We start from the raw sequence: 26,169 nt of genomic DNA, 5'->3' as shown, positions 1-26,169 counted from the left end.
TCAAATTTCACAGGCTCTTAGTGCCAAGGCAGAGGCAGTAATTTTTAAGAAGCCTGGGTCAGAACCACGTGCTGATCTTAGCCTCCCAGAGAGGCAGGAGACAAGTGGGAATCCCCCTGGGAACAAAAGCACTAGAGGGAGCCTTCTGGGGTCTTGCTGACACTGGTGACGTTATCTGCTGTTTTGGAGTCCTCCTTCTAGACACTTCACTGCCCATCAACAGGCCAGCGCCAGTCCCCGAAGCCAGTCCCACAGGCAGCTGCCCCGGGGCCCAGCTCTGCCCACCCATGGAGCAGCACCCCCACAGGGGGCAGGGCCTGTTATATATGAACCTTATGGTGACTACAAACCAAACACCTATTAATAGGTACACACACAAAGAAAGGAATCCAAACATAACACTAAAGATAGCCATCACATGGCAAGGGAAGAGAGCAAAAAAGATAAAAGGAACGAAAAAGAACTATGGAAACAACCCAAAACAATTAACAGAATGGCAGTACATATAGATCCATCAGTGATAACTTTAAATGTGAATAGACTAAGTTCCCCAATCAGAACAGAGTGGACTCAGCCATAAAAAAATGAAGTCTTGCCATTGTGACAACACGGGTAAATCTAGAGGATATTATGTTAAATACACCAGAGCTACATTACAGAAAGACAAATACCAAGGACCTCTCTCATCTGAAACCTAAAAAGCAAAATGAAACAAAAACAGACTCAAATACAGAGAGTGGTTGCCAGGAGGGCAAGGGGGTGGGTAAAAACAGGTGAAGAGGATTATGAGGAACGAACCTCCAGCTACATGATAAATAAGCCCTGGGAAGGTAATAATATTGTGATAACTATATGGGGATAGATGGATACCAGACTTATCCTGGTGGTCATTCCATAATGTACACTAATGTCAAACCATGATTTAGTATACCTAGAACTAATAGAATATTGTATGTCAACTACATTTCAATAGAAAAAGAATCATATATTAATTCATTGATAAATGGGACATAAAAATTTATGTCAGTCTTTGGTAAATGAGATTATGGGATCACCATTTTATGTATATCTGTGTTCAAACTTTTTTTTACACTAAGCCTGTATTTCTTTCATTAAAAATTACAATAATGTCTTCTGAAGAAAAAAATCAAGGTTTAAATATAAATGTAAAAATAACTTTTTTATAACAGGCTATGTTCATAAATGATTCGGCGAAGGTACAGGAAAACTACCTGATCCTCACAAACTGACAGTGATGGGAGGGATGAACCCATAAAGCGTCAGTAAGAGGAGAGAGTTACGTCAACGCTGCTTCCCAGCGCCCACCACCTGAGGTTCCATATTTCTTTGGAACACTTTCTTAGTTACAAAGCTGCTCTCAGATTCCTTTCTAGGCCACTGAAAAAAGCAGTAAGTGGAGGTCACAGAATTAAAGGTCCATAACTGGAGATACTGGAGAAGAAAAGAGCAACCCACTCCGGTATTCCTGCCTGGGAAATCCCAGGGACAGAGCAGCCTGGGAGCTACAGTCCACGGGGTCCCAAGAGTCGGACGGACTAAGTCAACAGCAGCAGCAGCAGAAACCAGAGGTGATATATTCCTGATGAAAAGTCTCGACCCATGATTTGACAGTTGAGATTTACATAGAGGGCCAACAGGCAGCATTAAAACTGAGTGTTTTTCTTAACAACGCTGACTGAATCCTGGGTTAGCCTCTCTCCCACCTCAATGAAAACAAGAGGGTGATTCCCGAGGGGAGCCTCCACTTCTCAGCAGAGGAAACATATATCTCAGGGAAGGGAGGGAAAAGCCCACTGCTTACACTCACTATACGGAAACAGACTTAGTGTATGGAAATGAATCCCTTGTTCCAACCGGCACAACAGCACAGTGACCAACATACAGTAACGACATGAAGGAGCAGACAATGGAGTTAAACCATTACCTACCAGAGTTTTCAAAATCGTCTTAACGGGCAGAAAGTGTCTAGCGGTATCAATTAAAACTCCTCTATGAGGAAACCTTGGAGAATCTACAATGTTGGATTCATTGGCAATGAACTAAAAGACAAAAGAAAACTTTTATTTATTTTTAGAATTTTCTCAAGTTCAATGATGATTACATCTGTCTATGCAAGTACTGGATAAGAGATTAATTTACAACCAAACAAAGTGTAAAAACTACATTTACCAGCTAAGAGACACACTTGGGGAGAATAAACATTCAAGAAGCAATAAATAGTTAAAAAGTTTACATTTTTCCTATAGAATATTGTATTATGTCTACCCAATAATGTTAGTAACATACAATAATCATACTTACAGTCCCATAAGAATCTTGATAAATCAACTGGCTAAAGGTCTCTAAACCTGAGGAAAATAAAATTTATAATTTATTGCATTAATTTATAAAGGAAACAATAAAAGATATATTATCCAAGCACAGAACCATAACCAGGAAAGGCAAATAAAATTAAATATGTTATACTCTATAACATATTCTCTAAAATCAAGGCTCAATTTAAAAAAAATCTCTGTTGCTATCAAATAAAAATGTTTTACTTAATTGTACCCATACCATTTTTTCTGTTTTAATGATAAACACAAAAAAATAGTGTTTTAAGAAAACAAAATTCCAGTTCCTTAATAAATTTATAGCATTATAATAAAGAATTTTTATAATACAACATTATAGGCACTTTAGAAGGTACCTAAACTTAACAGAGGGCAAAGAAGCTCAGAAAACACTATGAAATTATAAAGGCCCAAATTACAATGTTTTATTTATAACTGCAGAGACTCTTTCTTATGCATGTGGACTGTTCCCTATATTATAGACCAATTCCTCTTTCTACCCTCAACTTTACCAAAATTCATGATTCTAGTTGACAACTATACTGCCAAGGAAAATTTTAACCTAAGAATACAGGCATACTTCAGTTTCTTGCATTTCACAGATAGCTGCGTTTTTTACAAATCAAATGTTTCAAGCAACCTTGCATTGTCAGATGATGATCAGTATTTTTTAGCAATTAAGTATTTTTAAAACGGGGGAGGAAACGGCAACCCATTCCAGTATTCTTGCCTGGGAAATCCCATGGTCACAAAGAGTTGAACACAACTTTATGACTAACCAATGCAACATTTTAAAATTAACGTATGTACCTATTTTTTAAGACATAATGCTATTGCACTATACTGTTGAAAAACTACAGTATAGTGTAAGCATAACTTTTTTTTTTTTTTTTAATTTTTTATTAGTTGGAGGCTAATTACTTCACAACATTTCAGTGGGTTTTGTCATACATTGATATGAATCAGCCATAGATTTACACGTATTCCCCATCCCGATCCCCCCTCCCACCTCCCTCTCCACCCGATTCCTCTGGGTCTTCCCAGTGCACCAGGCCCGAGCACTTGTCTCATGCATCCCACCTGGGCTGGGGATCTGTTTCACCATAGATAGTATACATGCTGTTCTTTTGAAATATCCCACCCTCACCTTCTCCCACAGAGTTCAAAAGTCTGTTCTGTATTTCTGTGTCTCTTTTTCTGTTTTGCATATAGGGTTATCGTTACCATCTTTCTAAATTCCATATATATGCGTTAGTATGCTGTAATGTTCTTTATCTTTCTGGCTTACTTCACTCTGTATAAGGGGCTCCAGTTTCATCCATCTCATTAGGACTGGTTCAAATGAATTCTTTTTGACGGCTGAGTAATATTCCATGGTGTATATGTACCACAGCTTCCTTATCCATTCATCTGCTGATGGGCATCTAGGTTGCTTCCATGTCCTGGCTATTATAAACAGTGCTGCAATGAACATTGGGGTGCATGTGTCTCTTTCAGATCTGGTTTCCTCAGTGTGTATGCCCAGAAGTGGGATTGCTGGGTCATATGGCTGTCTAGGTTGGTCATGAGGAACGCTGGGCTGGAAGAAGCAAAGCTGGACTCAAGATTGTCGGGAGAAATATCAATAACCTCAGATATGCAGATGACCCCACCCTTATGGCAGAAAGTGAAGAGGAACTAAAGAGCCTCTTGATGAAAGTGAAAAAGGAGAGTGAAAAAGCTGACTTAAAGCTCAACATTCAGAAAACTAAGATCATGGCATCTGGTCCCATCACTTCATGGGAAATAGATAGGGAAACAGTATCAGACTTGATTTTTTTGGGCTCCAAAATCACTGCAGATGGTGACTGCAGCCATGAAATTAAAAGACGCTTACTCCTTGGAAGGAAAGTTATGACCAACCTAGATAGCATATTAAAAAGCACAGACATTACTTTGCCAACAAGGTCTGTCCAGTCAAGGCTACGGTTTTTCCAGTGGTCATGTATGGATGTGAGAGTTGGACTGTGAAGAAAGCTGAGCACCAAAGAATTGATGCTTTTGAACTGTGGTGTTGGAGAAGCCTCTTGAGAGTCCCTTGGACTGCAAGGAGATCCAACCAGTAAAGGAGATCAGTCCTGGGTGTTCATTGGAATGACTGATGCTGAAGCTGAAACTCCAGTACTATGGTCACCTCGTGCAAAGAGTTGACTCATTGGAAAAGACCCTGATGCTGGGAGGTATTGGGGTAGGATGAGAAGGGGATGACAGGAGATGAGATGGCTGGATGGCATCACCGACTTGATGGACATGAGTTTGAGAGAACTCCGGGAATTGGTGATGGACAGGGAGGCCTGGCGTGCTGTGACTCATGGGGTTGCAAAGAGTCAGACACGACTGAGTGACAGAACTGAACTGAACAATGTTGGTCATAACTTTCCTTCCAAGGAGTAAGCATCTTTTAATTTCAAGGCTGCAATCACCATCTGCAGTGATTTTGGAGCCCCCCAAAATAAAGTCAGCCACTGTTTCCACTGTTTCCCCATCTATTTCCCATGATGTGATGGGACCAGATGCCATGATCTTAGTTTTCTGAATGTTGAGCTTTAAGCCAACTTTTTCACTCTCCTCTTTCACTTTCATCAAGAGGCTCTTTTAGTTCTTCTTCACTTTCTGCCATAAGGGTGGTGTTATCTGCATATCTGAGGTTATTGATATGTCTCCCAGCAATCTTGATTCCAGCTTGTGCTTCATCCAGCCCAGCGTTTCTCATGATGTACTCTGCATATAAGTTAAATAAGCAGGGTGGAATATACAGCCTTGATGTACTCCTTTTCCTATTTGGAATCAGTCTGTTGTTCCACATCCAGTTCTAACTGTTGCTTCCTGACCTGCATATAGGTTTCTCAAGGGGCAGATCAGGTGGTCTGGTATTCCCATCTCTTTCAGAATTTTCCACAGTTTATTGTGATCCACACAGTCAAAGGCTTTGGCATAGTCAATAAAGCAGAAATAGATGTTTTTCTGGAACTCTCTTGCTTTTTTGATGATCCAGCGAATGTTGGCAATTTGCTCTCTGGTTCCTCTGCCTTTTCTAAAACCAGCTTGAACATCTGGAAGTTCATGGTTCACATATTGTTGAAGCGTGGCTTGGAGAATTTTGAGCATTACTTTACTAGCATGTGAGATGAGTACAATTGTGCGGTAGTTTGAGCATTCTTTGGCATTGCCTTTCTTTTGGGATTGGAACGAAAACACATTTTCCAGCCCTGTGGCCACTGCTGAGTTTTCCAAATTGGCTGGCAGATTGAGTGCAGCACTTTCACAGCATCATCTTTTAGGATTTGAAACAGCTCAGCTGGAATTCCATCACCTCCACTAGCTTTGTTTGTAGTTATACTTCCTAAGGCCCACTTGACTTCACTTTCCAGGATGTCTGGCTCTAGGTGAGTGATCACACCATCACAGGTATCTGGGTCATTAGGATCTTTTTTGTATAGTTCTTCTGTGTATTCTTGCCACCTCTTCTTAATATCTTCTGCTTCTGTTAGGTCCATACAATTTCTGTCCTTTATTGAGCCCATTTTTGCATGAAATGTTCCCTTGGTATCTCTAATTTTCTTGAAGAGATCTCTAGTCCTTCCTATTCTGTTATTTTCCTCTATTTCTTTGCATTGATGACTGAGGAAGGCTTTCTCATCTCTGTGTGCTATTCTTTGGAACACTGAATTCAAATCATTATATCCTTCCTTTTCTCCTTTGCTTTTTGCTTCTCTTCTTTTCACAGCTATTTGTAAGGCCTCCTCAGACAGTCATTTTGCTTTTTTGCATTTCTTTTTCTTGGGGATGGTCTTGATTCCTGTCTCCTGTACAATGTCATGAACCTCCGTCCATAGTTCATCAGGCACTCTGACTATCAGATCTAGTCCCTTAAATCTACTTTTCACTTCCACTGTATAATCATAAGGGATTTGATTTAGGTCATACCTGAATAGTCTAGTGGTTTTCCTTACTTTCTTCAATTTAAGTCTGAATTTGGCAACAAGGAGTTTATGATCTGAGTCACAGTCAGCTCCCAGCCTTGTTTTTGCTGACTGTATAGAGCTTCTCCATCTTTGGCTGCAAAGAATATAATCAATCTAATTTCGGTGTTGACCATCTGGTGATGTCCATGTGTAGACATTTCTCTTGTGTTGTTGGAAGAGGGTGTTTGCTATGACCAGTGCGTTCTCTTGGCTAAACTCTATTAGCCTTTGCCCTGCTTCATTCTATACTCCAAGGCCAAATTTTCCTGTTACTCCAGGTATTTCTTGACTTCCTACTTTTGCATTCTAGTCCCCTATAAAGGAAAGGACTTATTTTTTGGGTGTTAGTTCTAAAAGGTCTTGTAAGTCTTCATAGAACCGTTCAACTTCAGCTTCTTCAGTGTTATTGGTTGGGGCATAGACTTGGATTACCATGATATTGAAGGATTTGCCTTGGAAACGAACAGAGATCATTCTGTCATTTTGTTTTTGTTTTTTTTTTTAAGGGAGCATGTCTTTTATTCCTTAAAACTTCATTGACATGGAATTTGTGGAAGAGCAAATACACTTTGCTTATTTTTTTCCATTTTTAAAAATTTTAATTGGAGGTTAATTACTTTACAATATTGTATTGGTTTTTGCCATATGATGACATGAATCAGCCATGGGTGTACATGTGTTTTCCTAATTAAACTTAAAAGGTTTTCCACAATGAAGGAAACTATAAGCAAGGTGAAAAGACAGCCTTCAGAATGGGAGAAAATAATAGCAAACGAAGTAACTGACAAAGAATTAATCTCAAAAATATACAAGCAACTCCTGCAGCTCAATTCCTGAAAAATAAACAACCCAGTCAAAAAATGGGCCAAAGAACTAAACAGACATTTCTCCAAGGAAAACATACAGATGGCTAACAAACACATGAAAAGATGCTCAACATCACTCATTATCAGGGAAATGCAAATCAAAACCACAATGAGGTACCATCTCATGCTGGTCAGAATGACTGCTATCCAAAAATCTACAAACAATAAATGGTGGAGAGGGTGTGGAGAAAGGGAACCCTCTTACACTGTTGGTGGGAATGCAAACTAGCACATTCTGTCGTTTTTGAGATTGCATCCAAGTACTGCATTTTGGACTCTTTTGTTGACTATGATGGCTACTCCATTTCTCCTAAGGGATTCCTGCCCACAGTAGTAGATATAATGGTCATCTGAGTTAAATTCACCCATTCCAGTCCATCTTAGTTTGCTGATTCGACATTCACTCTTGCCATCTCCTGTTTGACCATTTCCAATTTGCCTTGACTCATGGACCTAACATTCCAGGTTCCTATGCAATATTGCTCTTTACAGCACGGGACCTTGCTTCTATCACCAGTCACATCCACAACTGGGTGTTGTTTTTGCTTTGGCTCCATCCCTTTATCCTTTCTGGAGTTCCTTCTCCACTCATCTCCAGTAGCATACTGGGCACCTACCGACCTGGGGAGTTCATCTTTCAGTATCTTATCTTTTTGCCTTTTCATACTGTTCATCATCTGCACATCAAAAGAAATCATCAACAAAAAGGCAATCTACCAAAGAGGAGAAGATCCTTGCAAATTATATATCTATTAAGGGGTTAATATATAAAGAACTCATACAACTCAGTAGCAAAAAACAGTCCAACAAAAAAATGGGTAGAAGATTGTGAACAGGTATATTTTTCGAGGAAGATACATAAATAGCCAACAGGTACATGAGAAGATGTTCAACATTATTAAGCATCAGTTCAGTTCAGTTCAGTTGCTCAGTCGTATCCGGCTCCTTGCGACTCCATGGACTGCAACACACCAGGCCTCCCTGTCCATACCCAGTTCCTGGAGTTTACTCAAACTCATGTCCATTGAGTCGGAGATGCCATCCAACCATCTCACCCTCTGCTGTTCCCTTCTCCTTCTGCTTTCAACCATTCCCAGCATCAGGGTCTTTTCAAATGAGTCAGCTCTTCGTATCAGGTGGCCAAATTACTGGAGTTTCAACTTCAGCAACAGTCCTTCCAATGAACACCTAGGACTGATGTCCTTTAGGATGGACTGGTTGGATCTCCTTGCAGTCCAAGGGACTCTCAAGAGTCTTCTCCAACACCACAGTTCAAAAACATCAATTCTTCGACGCTCAGCTTCCTTTATAGTCCAACTCTCACATCCATACATGACTACTGGAAAAACCATAGCTTTGACTAGATGGACCTTTGTTGGCAAAGTAATGTCTCTGCTTTTTGATATGCTGTCTAGGTTGGTCATAAATTTAACCATTAACCATTAGGGAAAGGCAAATGAAAACCACAGTGACATATCACCTCACACTTGTTAGAATGACTATAATAAAAAACACAAGAAATAACAACTGTTGGTGAGGACATGCAGTAAAAGGATCCCTTAACACTGTTCATGGGAATATAAACCGGTGAAGCCACTATAGAAAACAACATGGAGGTTCCTAAAAAGCTAAAAATAGAGCTACCACATGATCCAGCAACTCCACTTCTCAGTGTTTATCCAAAGAAACCAAAACACAAAATCCCTCCACCCCAAATACATGTACCTCTGTGTTCACTGCAGCATTAACTACAATAGCCAAGATACGGAAACAACCCATCCATCAAAGGATGAATGGATAAAGATGTGGGGTGTATATGTGTACAATGGAATACTATTTAGCCACAGAAAGAAGGAAAGCTTGCTATTTGCAACAACATGGATGGACCTTAAGGCCATTATGCTAAATAAAATAAGACAGAGAAAGACAAATACTGCATGATCTCAATTAGATGTGGAATCTGAAAAACAATAAACCAAAAGCTCATAAATATAAAAACTAGATTGGTAGTTATTCGAGGCAGGGGTAGGGGGTCGGTAAAATGGATGAAGGGGATCAAAAAGTACAATCTTTCGTATATACACAAGTCCTAGGGATGTGAGGTACAGCATAGTGACTGTAATTAATAAATATTGTGCTACCTATTTGCAAGTTGCTAAAAACAGTAAATCTCAGAAGTTCTCATCATAAAACAAACAATTCTCTTCTAACTATGTGTGGTGACAGATGGTAACTAAACTTACTGTGGTGATCATTTTGCATTAAATACAAATATCAAATCATTAAGTTGTAAAACTGAAATGAATAAAATGTTATGTCAATTATACCTCAAAAAAAATTAGGGAAGAATAAAAAGTTCAAAGTTCCTTTGGCTATGCCTTCCTCCTATCCCCAAATACAGAATAACTTTGGAATTTTCTGTTAAGTAGCAGTGCACTCAAGTATCGTTTATGGCACATTTGTTACTTTCAAAGTCTGACAGGAAGTGGAAAATAAAGACTTCCTGGACTAGATTCACAGAACGCTCTCAAAAGTTCTTATGTGGATTAGCGCAGACATCAATAAAGCTCATTTCCCTAACAGACCCCAGACAAGACAAGCAGACCAGACTGGTAACAGTTTAACATCACATCCCAGTATATGTAAATAATCTAGATGATAATATCTGTAGTTACATTTGCGGTAAGTATCTATAGCTATTTTTGTGTCATTATTTTGAATAAGATCACAATCATACCATTATTACTATGACTATAAAACACAGCATTAACAATCATTATTTTATTCTAGATAACACTCAACCAGAGTCAGATCCAAAGGTTTCTCTCCTTTTAATTACTATAACTTTGGCTGGCTAGCTCACATTAAAGAAAATCATTCTTCTCCTTTTTCAAAACCATAGTAATTTGGAAGCCAGTAAAACAAAATCTTATCCTCTCAAAAGAAGAGGTCAAAGCACCTTTTGAACAGCAAAAGTAAATGTCCCAACGCCTGAACTTTGAAGTTCAGACTAAAAGTCACAGGAAAAGCTTTTAAGGTTCTTCTCTGCTCACTGCCTCCAATCACTCAGAGTATATTTTTATCTTTTCACAACGTTCCTGCAAACTTTCTTATATTTCTAAATTCACAGGAATTTAAAATGGGTGAAGGGTTCTCTTCTTTTCTAGGTCATCATGGTGTGTGTGGTTGACTCTGTTCCTGAACTTCTCTTCTTGAGACTCCCAGGATCAAATGATTCCTGGCCAAGAAACAGAACAATAGTCCAATTGCCCAGTGGATTCAGCTGAAAATGGACAATGAGATCAAGTACAACTCCACTCCTGAAAGGAGACACCGGAGAAGAACCAAGCTGAGTCGATAAGGACTCTCAAATGCCACGGCACATGCATTTATGCTGCACTGAGGTCATGAGCATCTTCTCGTATCAAGCAGAAAACATCACCACACATGGAGAGTTGGACATGTTTTATTGGGAACATGATTTTCCTCTTTGCTTTTCTGCTTCTGCACTAATAGACTGGTTCAGAAAAAAATATGAGTATACTGTTGTTTGAATAAATAAATAAAATGCAGAAATGACATGGTTGCTACTGAAGGTGACAAGAGGTGACGGATGATAAAACCAAATCTAATTGGAGCAGATCAGGGCCATTTATAACTCTAAATATTACAGATCAAGAACATCACGGAATTGCAGCATTATGAATGTGATAACCTTCAAACATTTTAAAAGGTCAAATGATCTTTCATTAAGTGGTATATACAAATGATCTTTCATTAAGTGGTATATACAAATGTATATACAGTACTTAATGGAAATTGTTTTGGAAATACCCAACAAATCATTCTACAAAGGGCCCCCAGGAAGCAAAGTTTTACTATTAATATGCTTGATTTCCCAAAGTGGCAACTGAAACTCTTTCCTCACTAGAAAATAACAATGAAACTACATAGAATTTACCTCGTAATACTCCCCAGACTCTGTTGGCAGTGAGCGTAGCCACTGGTCCTTTCACAAGTAAATTATCTGTATTGGAAAAAAGAAAAGAATGTTTCTTGTATGGTGACAGATGGTGACATTTTACATTATATACAAATATCAAATCATTATGTTGTAAACCTGAAACTAATATAATGTTATGTCAATTACACCTCAACAAACCAGGAGAGAATAAGAAGTTCTCTGCTTCATCATCACCGACCACGGCCACCACCACTCAGGGTGTCGCGTGACAGCTGGTGACACCTGGGAAAACAGATCTCTCCACAGCTAGTCATCAGGTGACGGTCTTCTGACAGGGTAGCCTTTCCTCAGAAGAACAGAGTCATGAGTTAGGCTTATGTGTAAAAATGTATGGAAATACTGAATCACCATGTTGTGTAAGGGGAATTAACACAGTGTTGTAAGGTAACTGTACTTCAAAAACAAGCAAGCTCAAGAGAGAGAGATCAGACTCTCGGTTACCAGAGGCAGGTGGTAACTGGACAAAGGCAGGCAAAAGGTACTAACTTCTGGTTATAAGATAAATAAGTACAAGGGACGTAATGTACACCATGATGAACACAGTTAGCACGGTGGGATGCTACATGTGAACATTGTTCAGAGTAAATCATAAGAGTTCTCATCAAGAAAAACCTGTTTTTCTTTCTTTAATTTTGTATCTATTTGAGATGGACGTGCCCTAACTTCCTGTGATAATCATTTCCCGATGTAAGTCAGTCAGATCATAACACTGTGCACCTCATGTCTCAGTAAAACTGGAAGAAAAAATGTTTGCTTTTAATCCCTCAGTGATACACAGTACATTTCCCAAAACATACCATTGTTATTTCTGCATCATTCCTTTCTCCTGAGCTCCAAACCTGTTTCTCCAACTGCCTTCTGTATATCCTCATGTGGAAGTCCCGTGAAAAGTCAAAGTTGCTCAGTCCTGTCCGACTCTTTGCGACCCCATGGAATTCTCAGTCCATGGAATTCTCCAGGCCAGAATACTGGAGTGGGCAGCCTTTCCTGTCTCCAGGGGATCTTCCCAACCCAGGGATAGAACCCAGGTCTCCCACATTTCTTGGGGATTCTTTACCAGCTAAGCCACAAGGGAAGCCCAAGAACACTGGAGTGGGTAGCCTATCCCCCCTTCTCCAGGGGATCTTCCCGACCCAGGGATCGAACCGGGGTCTCCTGCACTACAGGCGAATTCTTTACCAGCTGAGCTACAGGGAAGCCCCGGAAACCCTGACGGCTCTTCCTTAAAGTCCACAAGCCCCAGACTGAACGCTTCCCGCTTCTCACTTGCTGGGCTCCGGGCTCATCCTCTCCTCACTCCAGCCAGCCCAGGAGCTCAGTCAGGAAGCCGGGAGGCCCCGCCCTCATTCCTCATTCTCCCTTCCTGGAGAGTTCTCTCCCGCTAGCCCTCTACAGAGCAGGGGCTTACTTAAGCTGAGAGTTTAAGTCAAAAGGGCAAGCCCCTCAGTGCCCCTCATCCCCTGATGGAGCCTCTGCTGTCAGTCTTGAGCTCTGTAAGACCAGAGTTTTCTCTGCTCCGGCCGCTCCCCCGCTGTGCCCCCTACTTGCCCTGGACCTCCACACCCCTAACGTTTTCCCAAATCTTCCTTCACACTCACTTGCTGGGACCTTGCTGGTGGTCCAGAATCTGCCTTCTAATGCAGGGGATGGAGTTCAATCTTTGGTTGGGAACTAAGATCCCCCATGCCGAGCTGCAACCAAGCGCAGCCCTGCAACTAGAGGTTGCTCCAGCCTCATCTCAGTCTTCAGAAAGGTTTCCCATGGACTCATCCCCAGAGAAAGCGAAGCACCAGGAAGCAAAGAGAGGCCGAAAGCTAAAGGCATGAAGACTGCAGCAGGAGGGACACTCGAGGGCTGCAGGCTCATGACTTAACTGGCATCTCTGCTTCATCATCACCCTGCACCACCATCACCCAGGGTGCTGCGTAACAGCTGGCTACACATAGGGAAAACAGCTCTATCAACAGCCAACGATCAGGTGACAATCTTCTGACAAGGAAGCCTTCCATAAGACGAACAGTCGTGAGTTAGCTAAAGGCCAGGCTAAGAATGGTATTACTATTATGACCACAGTCTAATCATGATTCCACCCCTCTATTAAATCCTTAGTTTAAGCTACCTAAATAGAACTCACCATTTCACTGGTCACTGTTTAAAGCCAGTTTTTGCCACTTTCCAGTTCTGAGATCTCCTGGAATCAGTCAGCACAAAGACTTATCTAAAACCATTAACATGTGGCATATACCTGATGCCAGTTATTTTCCAACAGCTGACGACTGGCTGATATTGTAAAGGATTCTGATTCAACCCAATTCAAAAACCACACATATAAAGCAGTAAGGAGGAGATTGTGTTTCCTAAATATATGGACAAATAAGCTATAGAATTTTTATTTCAAAGCCAAATTCTTAGTCTTAACACTGATAAGCTCCCTGAGGTGGGATGAAGGCATCTTTCTTTCAATTATCTCCTTCTATACTTTTTGCACCACACTATTTTGATGGGTATACATGCAAGTAACAGCAATGGATTCCTCTTTTTAAAATAAAAAAATGTGATAGGTAAGACTAAAAGCCCTTTGAGATGCCCACTGAACTCCCTACTTTCCTTAGAGGAAACAGCAGGTCTTTTCCGGGGCCCCTGTATATCCACGTGACAATAAAAAGAATACTGCTTTCTGTGCACCTTCTTGTATTATGTTGGTATTTAAATGGTATCCTCCTGTACACATTATGATGTATCTTCCTTTGTCCAACTCAGCGATTTACCTTGGCAAGTTCTCCACGTCTGTTCTATCTCCACTTGTTTTTTAAGTATTTCATTTCCCTACGTATGCTGCACTGGGTCTTCACAGCTGTGTGTGGGCTTTCTCTAGTTGCAGCGAGCGGGGACGCCTCTCGAGTTGCAGTGCGTGGGTTCCTCACTGTGGTCGTTCCCCTTGTTGCAGATCACAGGCTCTAGGCCTGCAGGCTTCAGTCGTTGTGGCACAGGGACGCAGTAGTTGTGGCGGCTGGGTTTAGTTGCTCCTCAGCGTATGGGATCTTCCCAGATCAGGGGTCGAACGTGTGTCCTCTGTGTTGGCACGCAGAGTCTTAAACACTGGACCACTAGAGAAGTCCTGTAACTCCACTAGTTTATTCTCAATTGTTGAAGAGTATTCTCCAGTGTCAACTGACAAGATATATGCAGCTATTCTTCTAGTGATGAACATTTTGTTTTGCTTATAAACATTCACTGTGGCAGACAAACCACAGAGAACATTCTTGATGTACGTAATTACTTCTCTATGGTAGAAATTAGTCTACATCTGGTTCTGAGGGGATGCCTATTTTTATTTTACTTGATGCTGCTGTTAACACTTGTCAGTTTCTCCAAGTTTTCCCTGTACCCTTGGACAATGGTTGATATCTTGTTATTTCCATTTGTGTGTTATTTTTATCATCATCATCAACTAGTTTAAAACTAGTTTATCCTTTAACCAGAAAATTTCACGGTTAGCTTATCTCCAGAAGTCTCCCATTCAGAAAAAAGGGGTTTGCAAAACTGAAAGCAAGGCAGACTGTAACTCCCCAGCCTCGACATATTCCCTCATTTGGATTTTACAGTATGTCATTGTACTGCTGGTGAGCAAAGATTCCTTGGTAATTTGCTGATCATTTCTCAATTCAGATTGCAAAATCTAATTCATCAAGTGTCTGAGTGCTGTCAACTCACATGACTAATGTGGGCAAACCATCCTGTTTCTCTTCTAAGAACAGCCACAGAATGGAAGAGAAATGAAGTTATTTTGCAAAAAGATGTATCAAGGCATCAAGAAATCTCATCTCTAGTCTAATTAAAAGGATGAAGAGATGTATTTTAACTGTCTGTGAGGCAGTCTGAGAACAAAGGGGTTACTCTTTTCTCTAAGATATGCATTTTCTTTTCTATTTTTACACCTGACTCACCAGTCTGCTCTTTCTGCACTAATCCTAAATCACCCATTGTTCTTCTATGATTCCGTGGTACAATTCCACATAATTTCCAGTCAGTACATGCTATGATAAAGGTCTGCCCATCTGCTTATTCTTCCTACAACAAGTTAGGAATATTTTACGCAAATAAGAAATCATGTAGCTAAATGTTGATTATATTTTCAATCAATATAAATGAAGATGGAATATAAATATAATACAACATAAATATAAATGCAACCTGAAAAACTTCAACCCTCACATTATCTATGTGTCAACTTAATTATAAACATAAATCATGCCAGGGCTTTGCTGGAGCCCAGTGTAAGATTCTGTGCTTCCACTGCAAGGGGCACAGGTTCAATTCTTGGTCAGGGAACTAAGATCCCACATAATGTGCCAAAAAAAAAAAAAAAAGAGAGAGAGAGAGAGAGAAAGATCATGCCTATAAGCACAAACTTGATTTCAAAATAAACTATCTAGATGTTCAAAATTAAGGGATAAGCCAGTGAGTTTTGGCACAACCATACAGTTGGTAGAACATTACTCAGCCACTAAAAATGCTGTCATTGAAAATTATTTAGTGAAATTCATGTTCATAGGCAAAAAAGTGGCTTCCCAGGTCATGCTAGTGGTAATGAACCCACATGTCAATGCAGGAGACATGAGAAATGCGGGCTCAATCCCTTGGTTATGACGATCCCTTGGACAAGGAATGGGAAACCACTCCTGTATCCTTGCCTGGGAAATCCCATGGACAGAGGAGCCTGGCAGGCTACAGTCCAAGGGGTCTCAGAGTCAGACAGACTGAAGCAACTTAGCATAGCACACGCAAAGAAGAAAAACAGAAAACCACATGCACAGAACTAGACCCCTTTTTCATGCCATTCCTTATCTTATGCTTTTATTTATATCTATGTAAAACATTCAAATGTATTACTCTGCAAAAAAAAAAAAAAAAAAAGACATCTAAGTAACAAAGGTCAACTCTGAGTGCCGGGATTATGAGTAATTTAATTCCTCCTCTTCACTTACTGTACTTAAAGATTTCCTGCAATGATTATGTTTTAGTTTTGCCATCAGACTTTTAATGGTAATTATTTAGTTATTTACTATTGCCATAGGTACAGCATGTGGGACTTTGGTTCCCCATCCAAGGATCAAACCTGTGCTCCTTGCAGTGGAAGCGCAGTCTTAACCACTGGACTGCCAGGGAAGTTCCCTAATGGTTATTTTTTAAAAATAATAATTATAAACTCACTGGTTAAGAGGTCAAAACAGTTCATGGAGCAGAGTCAGCTTCTGGCACTTGAATCTGTAACAAGCAGCTTTGTGTACAATCCGTCCCATGACATAGGTACTCACAAGACTCATCCGAAGTGATGTTGGGGAAACTGTCACATTGTGGGTTCTTGATAACTGAGACTTCAAGTTTCTGTAACTCCATTGCACTTGGAACTTTATTAGAGCCAAGAGGCCACTTGTAGAAACCAAAAATATAGTCATAATATCTGTGTGAGAGAAATTCAAACAAATTTTTAAACCATTGTTGTTTATTCACTGAGTCGGGTCTGACTCTACATGACTACATGAAGTACAGCGCACCAGGCTTCCCTGTCTCACTAGGTGTGTGAAGCAGGGTGTGCAAGCTCATTCTGACCAGTGATGGGGCAGGGCGGGGAGGCGGTGGGAGGAAGCTTCCTCTCCGAGGTGAGCACCAAAAAAACTTTCTCTGTATGTGACACCTACATCAGTGGCAGCCACACCAAAGATGGAACATCAGAGATGACAAGAATACAGATCCTAATGATGCTGTTGAGCCACTTAGCCAACTAGCCCTGAAATCCTGCCTTCTTTTGGACTTCTCAATGTGTGAGATTCTTTACCCTCTGAGCCACCAACAACTGAATGGTTCAAGATCGAGAAAGGAGTACGAAAGGGCTGTCTGCTGTCACCCTGTTTGCTTAATCTATATGCTGAGCACATCACGAGAAATGCCAGGCCGGATGAGTTACAAGCTGGAATCAAGGTAGGCGGGAGAACCTCAGATACATGGATGACACCACTCTAATGGCAGAAAGAGAAGAGGAACTAAAGAGCCTCCTGATGAGGGTGAAGGAGGAGAGTGAAAGAGCTGGCTTAAAATTAAACATTAAAAAAACTAAGATCATGCTATCTGGCCCCATTAGGTGGCGGTTGAGACACTAAGTTGTGTCTGACTCTTACGACTCCATGGACTGTAGCCTGCAAGACTCCTCTGTCGATGGGATTCTCCAGGCAAGAATATTGGAGTGGGCTGCCATTTCCTTACCAGAGAATCTTCCCGACCCAGGGATTGATCCAGGGTCTCCTGTTTTGCAGGTAGATTCTTTACCAAATGAGCTACTGGCCCTATTACTTCATGGAAAAAAGAGAGGGGGAAAGGTTGAAATTAGTGACAGATTTCCTCTTCTTGGGCTCTAAAATCACTGTGGATGGTGCTGTAGCCATGAAATTGGAAGATATTTGTTTCTTGGCAGGAAAGCTATGACAAATCTAGACAAGTGTGTTGAAAAGCAGAGACATTACTCTGTGGACAAAGGTCTGTACAGTCAAGGCTGTGGTCTTCCCAGTGATCACGTATGGTTGTGACAGCTGGACTCTAAAGAAGGCAGAGCACCAAAGAATTGATGCCTCCAAACTGCGGTGCTGAAGAAGACTCCTAAGAGTCCCTTGGACAGCAAGGAGATCAAACCAGCCAATCCTAAGGGAGATCAACCCTGACTGTTCACTGGAAGGACTGATGCTGAAGCTGAAGCTCCAGTATTCTGGTCACCTGATGTGAACAGCTGACACCCTGGAAAAGTCCCTGATGCTGGGAAAGATTGAGGGCAGAAGAGCGTGTCATAGGATGAGACGGCAGGATGGAATCACCAATACAGTGGATGTGAACTTGGGCAAACTTCGGAAGATGGTGAGGCACAGAGGTCTGGCATGCTGCCTCCATGGGGTCGCAGAGAGTTGGACACGGCTGGGCAACTGAACAACCACAAAATGTGAGATGTCAGCTTTTCTTTCTGCTCACGCCACACTGAGTTGGGGCTCAGTTACCTTCCAACAGAAGTATCCAGCTAACACCACCAAAGAATCCTCACTAGGGCCTGGACAATTTACATTCTGCTGGGATCTGAATGTCAGAGGAAGAGGGTAGGAAATAAACATTTGAAGGTGCTAGAAGATAAAAAGGTCACATAGTCTTCAAAGCCTAAGACCTGTAACAGAGTTTGAAAAGCCAGAAGGCTGTATAAGCTACTTATTCATAAGACTGTCTTCTGCTTTTTCCAGGGAAGTAAGGAGAGATGGGAAAGTTCTGATGAACTTGGAAGTGTATGGAAGTTAACCAGTGAGACAGCGAAACAGATGAAGGTGCTGGGGGAAATCATTAGCTTAGGAAAATCTTTTTATAATTTAAAAATACATTATTTATTTACTTGGTGGGGTTGAGCCTTAGTTCTGGCATGTGGGATCTAGTTCCCTTACTGAGGATTGAACCTGGACCCCTGCATTGGGAGCATCCAGGAAGTCTAAGCCCCTGGACCACCAGGGAAGTCCCTATCAAAAAATTCTGACAAATTCAAACGGAAATAAAGATCACTAAATTGTATAGCTAAAAATAGTTAACACAGCATCCTAGGGCTTCCTCGTTGGCGCTAGTGGTAAAGAACCCAGCTGCCAGTGCAGGAGACACAGAGATGATGGTTCCATTGCTGGGTCTGGAAGATCCCCTGGATCAGGAAATGACAACCTTCTCTAGTATTCTTGCCTAGAATATTATGTGGGCAGAGGCGGCTTAAGGGCTACAGTCCACAGGGCCACAAGTCAGACACAACTAAGTACATAGCAATCTTATGTACATGCTACCATAATTTTAAAAAAAAAAAAATTGAAGGGAAATTAAAGCTGTCAGCAGCTTTGAGTAAGGTGCTGCCTTGTCCCAAATAAGGAAATCATGGCCCTAGATATTAAAACTCTAACAGAAAACTCTAGTCAATACTGTGGTTTTTCTAGTAGTCATGTATGAATGTGAGAGTGGGACTGTAAACAAAGATAAGCACAAAAGACTTGATGCTTTTGAACTGTGGTGTTGGAACTCTTGAGAGTCCCTTGGACTGCAAGGAGATCCAAACAGTCCATCGTAAAGGAGATCTGTCCTGGGTGTTCATTGGAAGGACTGATGCTGAGGCTGAAACTCCAATATTTTGGTCACCTGATGCAAAGAATTGACTCATCTGATAAGACCCTGATACTGGGAAAGATTGAAGGTGGGAGGAAAAGGGGACGAAAGAGGATGAGATGGTTGGATGGCATCACAGACTCAATGGATATGAGTTTTAGTAAACTCCGGGAGTTTGTGATGGACAGGGAGGCCTAGCATGCTGCAGTCCATGGGGTCAAAAAGAGTCAGACACACTGAGAGACTGAACTGAACAGAAAGCTCTAAGGGATCTGACGCAGTGGTATTCAAGGTGTGTGTGAAACAGTCAATAGCTCCATCGTCTCCAACTCTTTGTGACCCCACAGACTGTAGCCCGCCTGGCTCCTCTGTCCATGGAATTCTCCAGGAAAGGATACTTGAGGGGCAGCCACTCCCTTCTCCAGGGGGTCTTCCTGACCCAGGGATTGAACATGGGTCTCCTGCATTGCAGGCAGATTCTTTGCCATCTGAGCCACCAGGGAAGCCCATTTGAGCTTGTCAGGAACTGAAACTAAAGTTTTGGTTAACTAAGGAGGGGAAAAGGTTAAAAAAAAAAAAACTGGCATGTGATCTTGCTATAAATGCTAAGGAAGCAGCCACATACCAGACAGACAGAACTCTGCCTGCAAAATGCATACTGTTTCAAAGCAGGGGTTGATAGAAGTGGGTTCTTCAGGAGACAGGAGCCTTGAGGATCTCAGCACACTGGGGCCTCGGTTTTACCTGTTCTCCATGGCCTTGAGATTCTAGAACACCCATCATCTCTAAACCTTTTCAACTTCATCATGCGTTTACTCTGAAGTAGTAAAGGCCCCTCCTCGGTTCCTAGAACACTCTCCTGAATGCTTTCAAGTCTCAGCCATAATGGCTAATGTTTTATACCCTGCTTCCTAACATGCAGGGTATAATTAATAGCTGCTTCCCACACAGGGCACAAATTAGTTAGGCAAAGTCCTCAGATAACTACCTACACTCCCTTACGATGCCAGGCCTTGTTTCTGAAATCATCTCACAGCTTCTTCAAGTTCTGGTTATCTAACCATGGTTGCCTGACATCATCCACGCTTTCTTGCCAGACTCACACCATTCAGCTGATCACCGTGTCCTTGTTTTACTAGCAGTATGGCACAGAAGGAAAATCCAGTTTTACGAACTGAGTCCCAGAGCAAATAAGGTGTGTTTATGTTTAAAAGATTCCCAAGTCATGATCTTCCATTAAATGGCCTTCAGGTACTTTTTCCTTCTTAGTATCCTAAGGCGGGTAATCAACCACCTTCATATTACTTCTTCACCCAGACTCCAGCCATTCTGACCTGATGGCAGATTCAACACCAAAGACTTATTAGATTATGCATCTAAAATGAGGGTAACATTGTCCCTCGCCTTATTTAGTGGTTCACAAGGGAAGGAGAAGAAACCATCTCTGCCATCGACTCCGTAAGTCTCTTCGGCCTAAGCCTAAGTGCGAGGCCTAGCTGGGGTCAGCAGCTGCTGATCTGACGAGTCCTGTATTTACCTCCCAGCTGCTTGGTGTCCTGCAAGCACAATTAAGCTCTAATGACCTCAGGGAACAAGGACCAAAATCTGAGGGACGAAAGGACCTGTACAGTGAGCACCAAGCCACACTCCTTCAGGGCGCCTTGAGGACAGGTCGAAGCCTGAGGCTTCTTGAGACATCGCCCCAAGGGCAGTCCGCCCTGTACGCGGTGAAGTGAGCAAAGCCAGCGCCGTGGTACAACACCGCAGATCACCTCTTACTGCTGCTCAGTCAGTAGTCATGTCCCACCCTTTGTGACCCCACGGACTGTAGCCCACCAGGCTCCTCTGTCCACAGGGATCATCCAGGCAAGAATGCTGCCGTGGGTTGCCATTTCCTCCCCCAGGGGATCTTCCCCACCCAGGCAGGGATGGAACACATGTCTCTTGTGTCTCCTGCATTGGCAGGCAGATTCTTTACAGCTGAGCCACCAGGGAAGCACCCCCCCACACACACACCCCCCAGATCAACTAGACATCAGTTTTAAAAAGAAAGGAATAAAAAACTAGCACTGTGGGCTGCCTCCCTACTACACAATTCACCCTGAGGCCAATGGGGTTGCAGACCTGAGGCTGGAGGGCTGAGAAGCGCTAAGGATCAAAACAGGAACCTGGGAGAGGAAGCACATAAGTGCTTCTGGCAAACAAAAGGAGAAGCAGGGACTGCAGTGCAGTGACCATACCAAAGTAGTAGGTGAAAATATCCAACACTTTGCATGGAACAGATATTTGGAAAGGGAACGGGAGTTTTGACAATGCTTCAACCTAAGGACTTTCTGCCACCTGAACTGTTACCAGATTGGGGGAGGAGAGATTGCCTATAAATGACAAGCCACTTTGGGAAACCCCTTGCCCGCAAACTTTAAGAACCCATCTTCCTCTTCGAACTCCCTCCAGATAAACTGCCATTAACCCTCCATCCACTCCATTCTCCGAGGCGAACAATGGCCACAAACTCTGAGCACGCTACTCCTTCCGCTCAATATCCTGCACCCGAACGCGTTCCCGAGCACCCAGGAGGTCCCTTAGGAGGCGGGGTGGGGGAGGGGAGGGGCGGTCAGGGGAGGGCTTGCGTTTCCGTCCCTGCTGCTCCAAGCCGGCTCTGCTCTCTTCTAGACCCGTGACTTTGGTCTGGTCACTGGCCGGTTCACCTGCCAAACAGGGGCAAGAGCGTCGGCGAGGCTGGACGGCCGTGCAGGTGCTAAGAGGCTCTCAGGTGCTCCTCCCCTCGGGCCCCGCGCCTGCGCTGCGTCCCAGGGTGGGCCGTCCCTCCCCGTCCCGGGGTCTCCGGGTCCCCTCCCCGGCCGCCCGTCGGGAGCGCTCACCGCCGGAACGCTTCCTGCAGGACTGCGCAGGAGGGGCCGGCCTTGGAAGCGGGGCTGTGCCCGAAGAAGAAGTTTCCGGGCGATAGGTACAGCAAACGCGGGGTCGTCTTCACAGAGAGAGGCAGGGGCCAAAGATTCAGGTCCCGCGAAGCAGAGACGCGCGGGGTCCACGCCGCCAGCAGCGCCAGCATCGCCAGCAGCCCGGGTAGCCTCAGCCTCCCCAGCCCGCGTTGCTCCATGGCTGCTCAGCTGCTCTCTACCCGGCGCCCCCCCCCCCCCCCCCCGTAAGCACCGGCCGCCGCCTCGGCTCCTGATCGCGCCCGGAGTCCTGGGAGCGGTGCCTGGAGCGAGCGAGTCCGAGAGTCAGCGGACTGTGCTCCGCCTCCAGAGGGCTGGGGCAGCCAGCCCCGGCCGCAGCAGCCATCCGCCCCCAGCCGATCCCGGGTTTCCTCCCTGCCCAGACTTCCCGCTGGCAGCGCTGGGGTTCTTGCAGCAGTTCGCCTCAGTGAAACTGCAGAACGCACGCCACGTAAAAACCAACTTCCTCCCGCCGCTAACACCAGATAACCCGCGTGGTTCAGTTCAGTTCAGTTGCTCAGTCGTGTCCGACGCTTTGTCACCCCATGAATCGCAGCACGCCAGGCCTCCCTGTCCATCACCAACTCCCGGAGTTTACTCAAACTCATGTCCATGGAGTCGGTGATGCCATCCAGCTCTGTCGTCCCCTTCTCCTCCTGCCCCTAATCCCTCCCAGCATCAGGGTCTTTTCCAATGAGTCAACTCTTCACATGAGGTGGCCAAAGTACTGGAGTTTCAGCTTCAGCATCAGTCCTTCCAATGAACACCCAGGACTGATCTCCTTTAGGATGGACTGGTTGGATCTCCTTGCAGTCCAAGGGACTCTCAAGCGTCTTCTCCAACACCACAGTTCAAAAGCATCAATTCTTTGGCGCTCAGCTTTCTTCACAGTCCAACTCTCACATCTATACATGACCACTGGAAAAACCATAGCCTTGACTAGATGGACCTTTGTTGGCAAAGTAATGTCTCTGCTTTTTATTTATTTATTTATTTTTTTAAATTTTTTTATTAGTTGGAGGCTAATTACTTCACAACATTTCAGTGGGTTTTGTCATACATTGATATGAATCAGCCATAGATTTACATTTATTCCCCATCCCGATCCCCCCTCCCACCTCCCTCTCCACCCGATTCCTCTGGGTCTTCCCAGTGTACCAGGCCCGAGCACTTGTCTCATGCATCCCACCTGGGCTGGTGATCTGTTTCACCATAGATAGTATACATGCTGTTCTTTTGAAACATCCCACCCTCACCTTCTCCCACAGAGTTCAAAAGTCTGTTCTGTATTTCTGTGTCTCTTTTTCTGTTTTGCATATAGGGTTATCGTTACCATCTTTCTAAATTCCATATATATGTGTTAGTATGCTGTAATGTTCTTTATCTTTCTGGCTTACTTCACTCTGTATAAGGGGCTCCAGTTTCATCCATCTCATTAGGACTGGTTCAAATGAATTCTTTTTGACGGCTGAGTAATATTCCATGGTGTATATGTACCACAGCTTCCTTATCCATTCATCTGCTGATGGGCATCTAGGTTGCTTCCAAACACATGAAAAGGTGCTCAACATCACTCATTATTAGAGAAATGCAAATCAAAACCACAATGAGGTACCATTACACACCAGTCAGGATGGCTGCTATCCAAAAGTCTACAAGCAATAAATGCTGGAGAGGGTGTGGAGAAAAGGGAACCCTCTTACACTGTTGGTGGGAATGCAAACTAGTACAGCCACTATGGAAAACAGTGTGGAGATTCCTTAAAAAACTGGAAATAGAACTGCCACATGACCCAGCAATACCACTTCTGGGCATACACACTGAGGAAACCAGATCTGAAAGAGACACGTGCACCCCAATGTTCATCGCAGCACTGTTTATATTTGTCTCTGCTTTTTAATATGCTGTCTAGGCTGGTCATAACTTTCCTTCCGAGGAGTAAGCGTCTTTTAATTTCATGGACGCAATCACCATGCGCAGTGATTTTGGAGCGCAGAAAAATAGTCTGACACTGTTTCCACTGTCTCCCCATCTATTTCCCATGAAGTGATGGGACCGGATGCTATGATCTTAGTTTTCTGAATGTTGAGCTTTAAACCAACTTTTTCACTCTCCTCTTTCACTTTCATCAAGAGGCTTTTTAGTTCCTCTTCACTTTCTGCCATAAGGGTGGAGTCATCTGCATATCTGAGGTTTTGATATTTCTCCCGGCAAACTGGATTCCAGCTTTGTGCTTCTTCCAGCCCAGCGTTTCTCATGATGTACTCTGCATATAAGTTAAATAAGCAGGGTGACAATATACAGCCTTGATGTACTCCTTTTCCTATTTGGAACCAGTCTGTTGTTCCATGTCCAATTCTAACTGTTGCTTCCTGACTTGCATATAGGTTTCTCAAGAGGCAGGTCAGGTGGTCTGATATTCCCATTTCTTTCAGAATTTTCCACAGTTTATTGTGATCCACACAGTCAAAGGCTTTGGCGTTACTTGCCCCTAAGTCTGGATTTCTCTAAAACAGCACTTCCACTTTAAATATTAAAGCCTGCCTTCAGAACTCCTTAGGACAAAGTTTTCAACAGATGGGAGGTTAAAGATTAGGCGGGAGATGATACTCCGTAAGAAAATGGGCGATATTGAATCTTCCCGCTTAGACATGATCTCTGACTTTGTAAAGTCGGCTTATGCTTAGCGTCGAAGTCTCATAGCCTACTTGAGACGAGCTTTCTTATTTCTTCTTAGGCATGTTGCTAGATTTTTCCTTCCTTTGCTGATGGTCTTAATAGAATCGCTCCCTCCCCTAGCTCCCCCTGCCTCCCCAGAAATGATGAAAGAATGAGGTAGACTTTTAGGTATTGGCCTGGAAATATCTTTCCACCTGCTACTTATACCACTGACCTCACCCCACCTCAAACAGTGTGGAAACACAGCTGCCAACGTCTTCCTTGTAAAAGGTAGACTGGATCATGTCACTTCCTTACTCAGTCAGTACATGCCAGTGGCTTGTTTCCCATTGTGTCTAGCATAAAATATAAATTCCTTAACATGATCCACATGGTGTGGCAGAATTTGCATCAGCTCTACATGACTTCCACCTTTCATTACCTTGTTCCAGTGCCCTGACCTGTTACTTGAATCCACTGAGCTTTCTCCTCCTTCACAGCCTGACCTAAAGGTGTCAGGAAAGCAGAGAAGGGAATGAGAACTAATACAACTTACTCCTGCCCTAGACTGGCCACATTTTCATCTATCAACTGGCAAAGAGGTTCTCCTTGACCAAACTTTACTCAGGCTCTCTTAAACCCTCTTCTTGACTAGCATAGCCCAGTTCTAGCAAGGATCCTGATAAGTTAATGGATTAAAAATCCCCCACCACCACCCTTGATATGGGATCACCCTGGGACCCTGCAGCAAGAATTCTGTTAGGTTGGTTTGGCAAGAATCTCCCTTACCCTTGATGTCTCCTGTTCATAATTCTCCATCCACCGACCACTGCTGCCACCTGCTCATTGGCCATAAATCCCCAGCTGTCTTTCTTATACTCAGAGTTGAGCCTGATCTCTCTCCCCTGTTGTGATTGTCTTGGCACTTCCTTCAATAGTCCTGAATACACGTGTCAGAATAATTTTTAAAAAATTACTCACACAATGTTTTTGGATCAATGAGCCCTGAGGAGTGAGAGGCCAGGGGACTTTAGGCAATTTATTTCTAGCTCAGGCTTTTTTTATTTTTATTTTTGGCCTTGACATGTGGCATGTGTGAACTTAATTCCCTGACCAGGGATCAAATCCTAACCCCCT

The 26,169-nt window shown here is 43.1% G+C and overlaps 1 protein-coding gene across 2 annotated transcripts in view; it reads right to left on the bottom strand.

The window, feature by feature from the left end:
• LOC122683931 (beta-hexosaminidase subunit beta-like) overlaps nucleotides 1-22,706 on the bottom strand; it is a 33,369-nt gene extending 10,663 nt beyond the window's left edge. The window contains exons 1-5 of one of the 2 annotated variants that reach the window (XM_043887882.1): nucleotides 22,297-22,706; nucleotides 16,567-16,712; nucleotides 11,186-11,251; nucleotides 2,323-2,369; nucleotides 1,950-2,060 (exon numbers count right to left, since the gene is read on the bottom strand). In XM_043887882.1, coding sequence (XP_043743817.1) covers nucleotides 1,950-2,060; nucleotides 2,323-2,369; nucleotides 11,186-11,251; nucleotides 16,567-16,712; nucleotides 22,297-22,535 — 609 coding nt within the window. In that variant the 5' untranslated portion in view covers nucleotides 22,536-22,706. Of the gene's footprint in view, nucleotides 1-1,949; nucleotides 2,061-2,322; nucleotides 2,370-11,185; nucleotides 11,252-16,462; nucleotides 16,503-16,566; nucleotides 16,713-22,296 lie in introns of those variants that run through there. The other variant, XM_043887883.1, reaches the window with a different exon arrangement.
• Nucleotides 22,707-26,169: the final 3,463 nt, after the last annotated feature.

The sequence above is a fragment of the Cervus elaphus genome, chromosome 25, assembly GCF_910594005.1.
Source record: "Cervus elaphus chromosome 25, mCerEla1.1, whole genome shotgun sequence".
Lineage (NCBI taxonomy): Eukaryota > Metazoa > Chordata > Mammalia > Artiodactyla > Cervidae > Cervus > Cervus elaphus.
The sequence above is the reverse complement of the archived record's forward strand: the minus strand, read 5'-3'. Positions and strand labels throughout refer to the sequence as shown.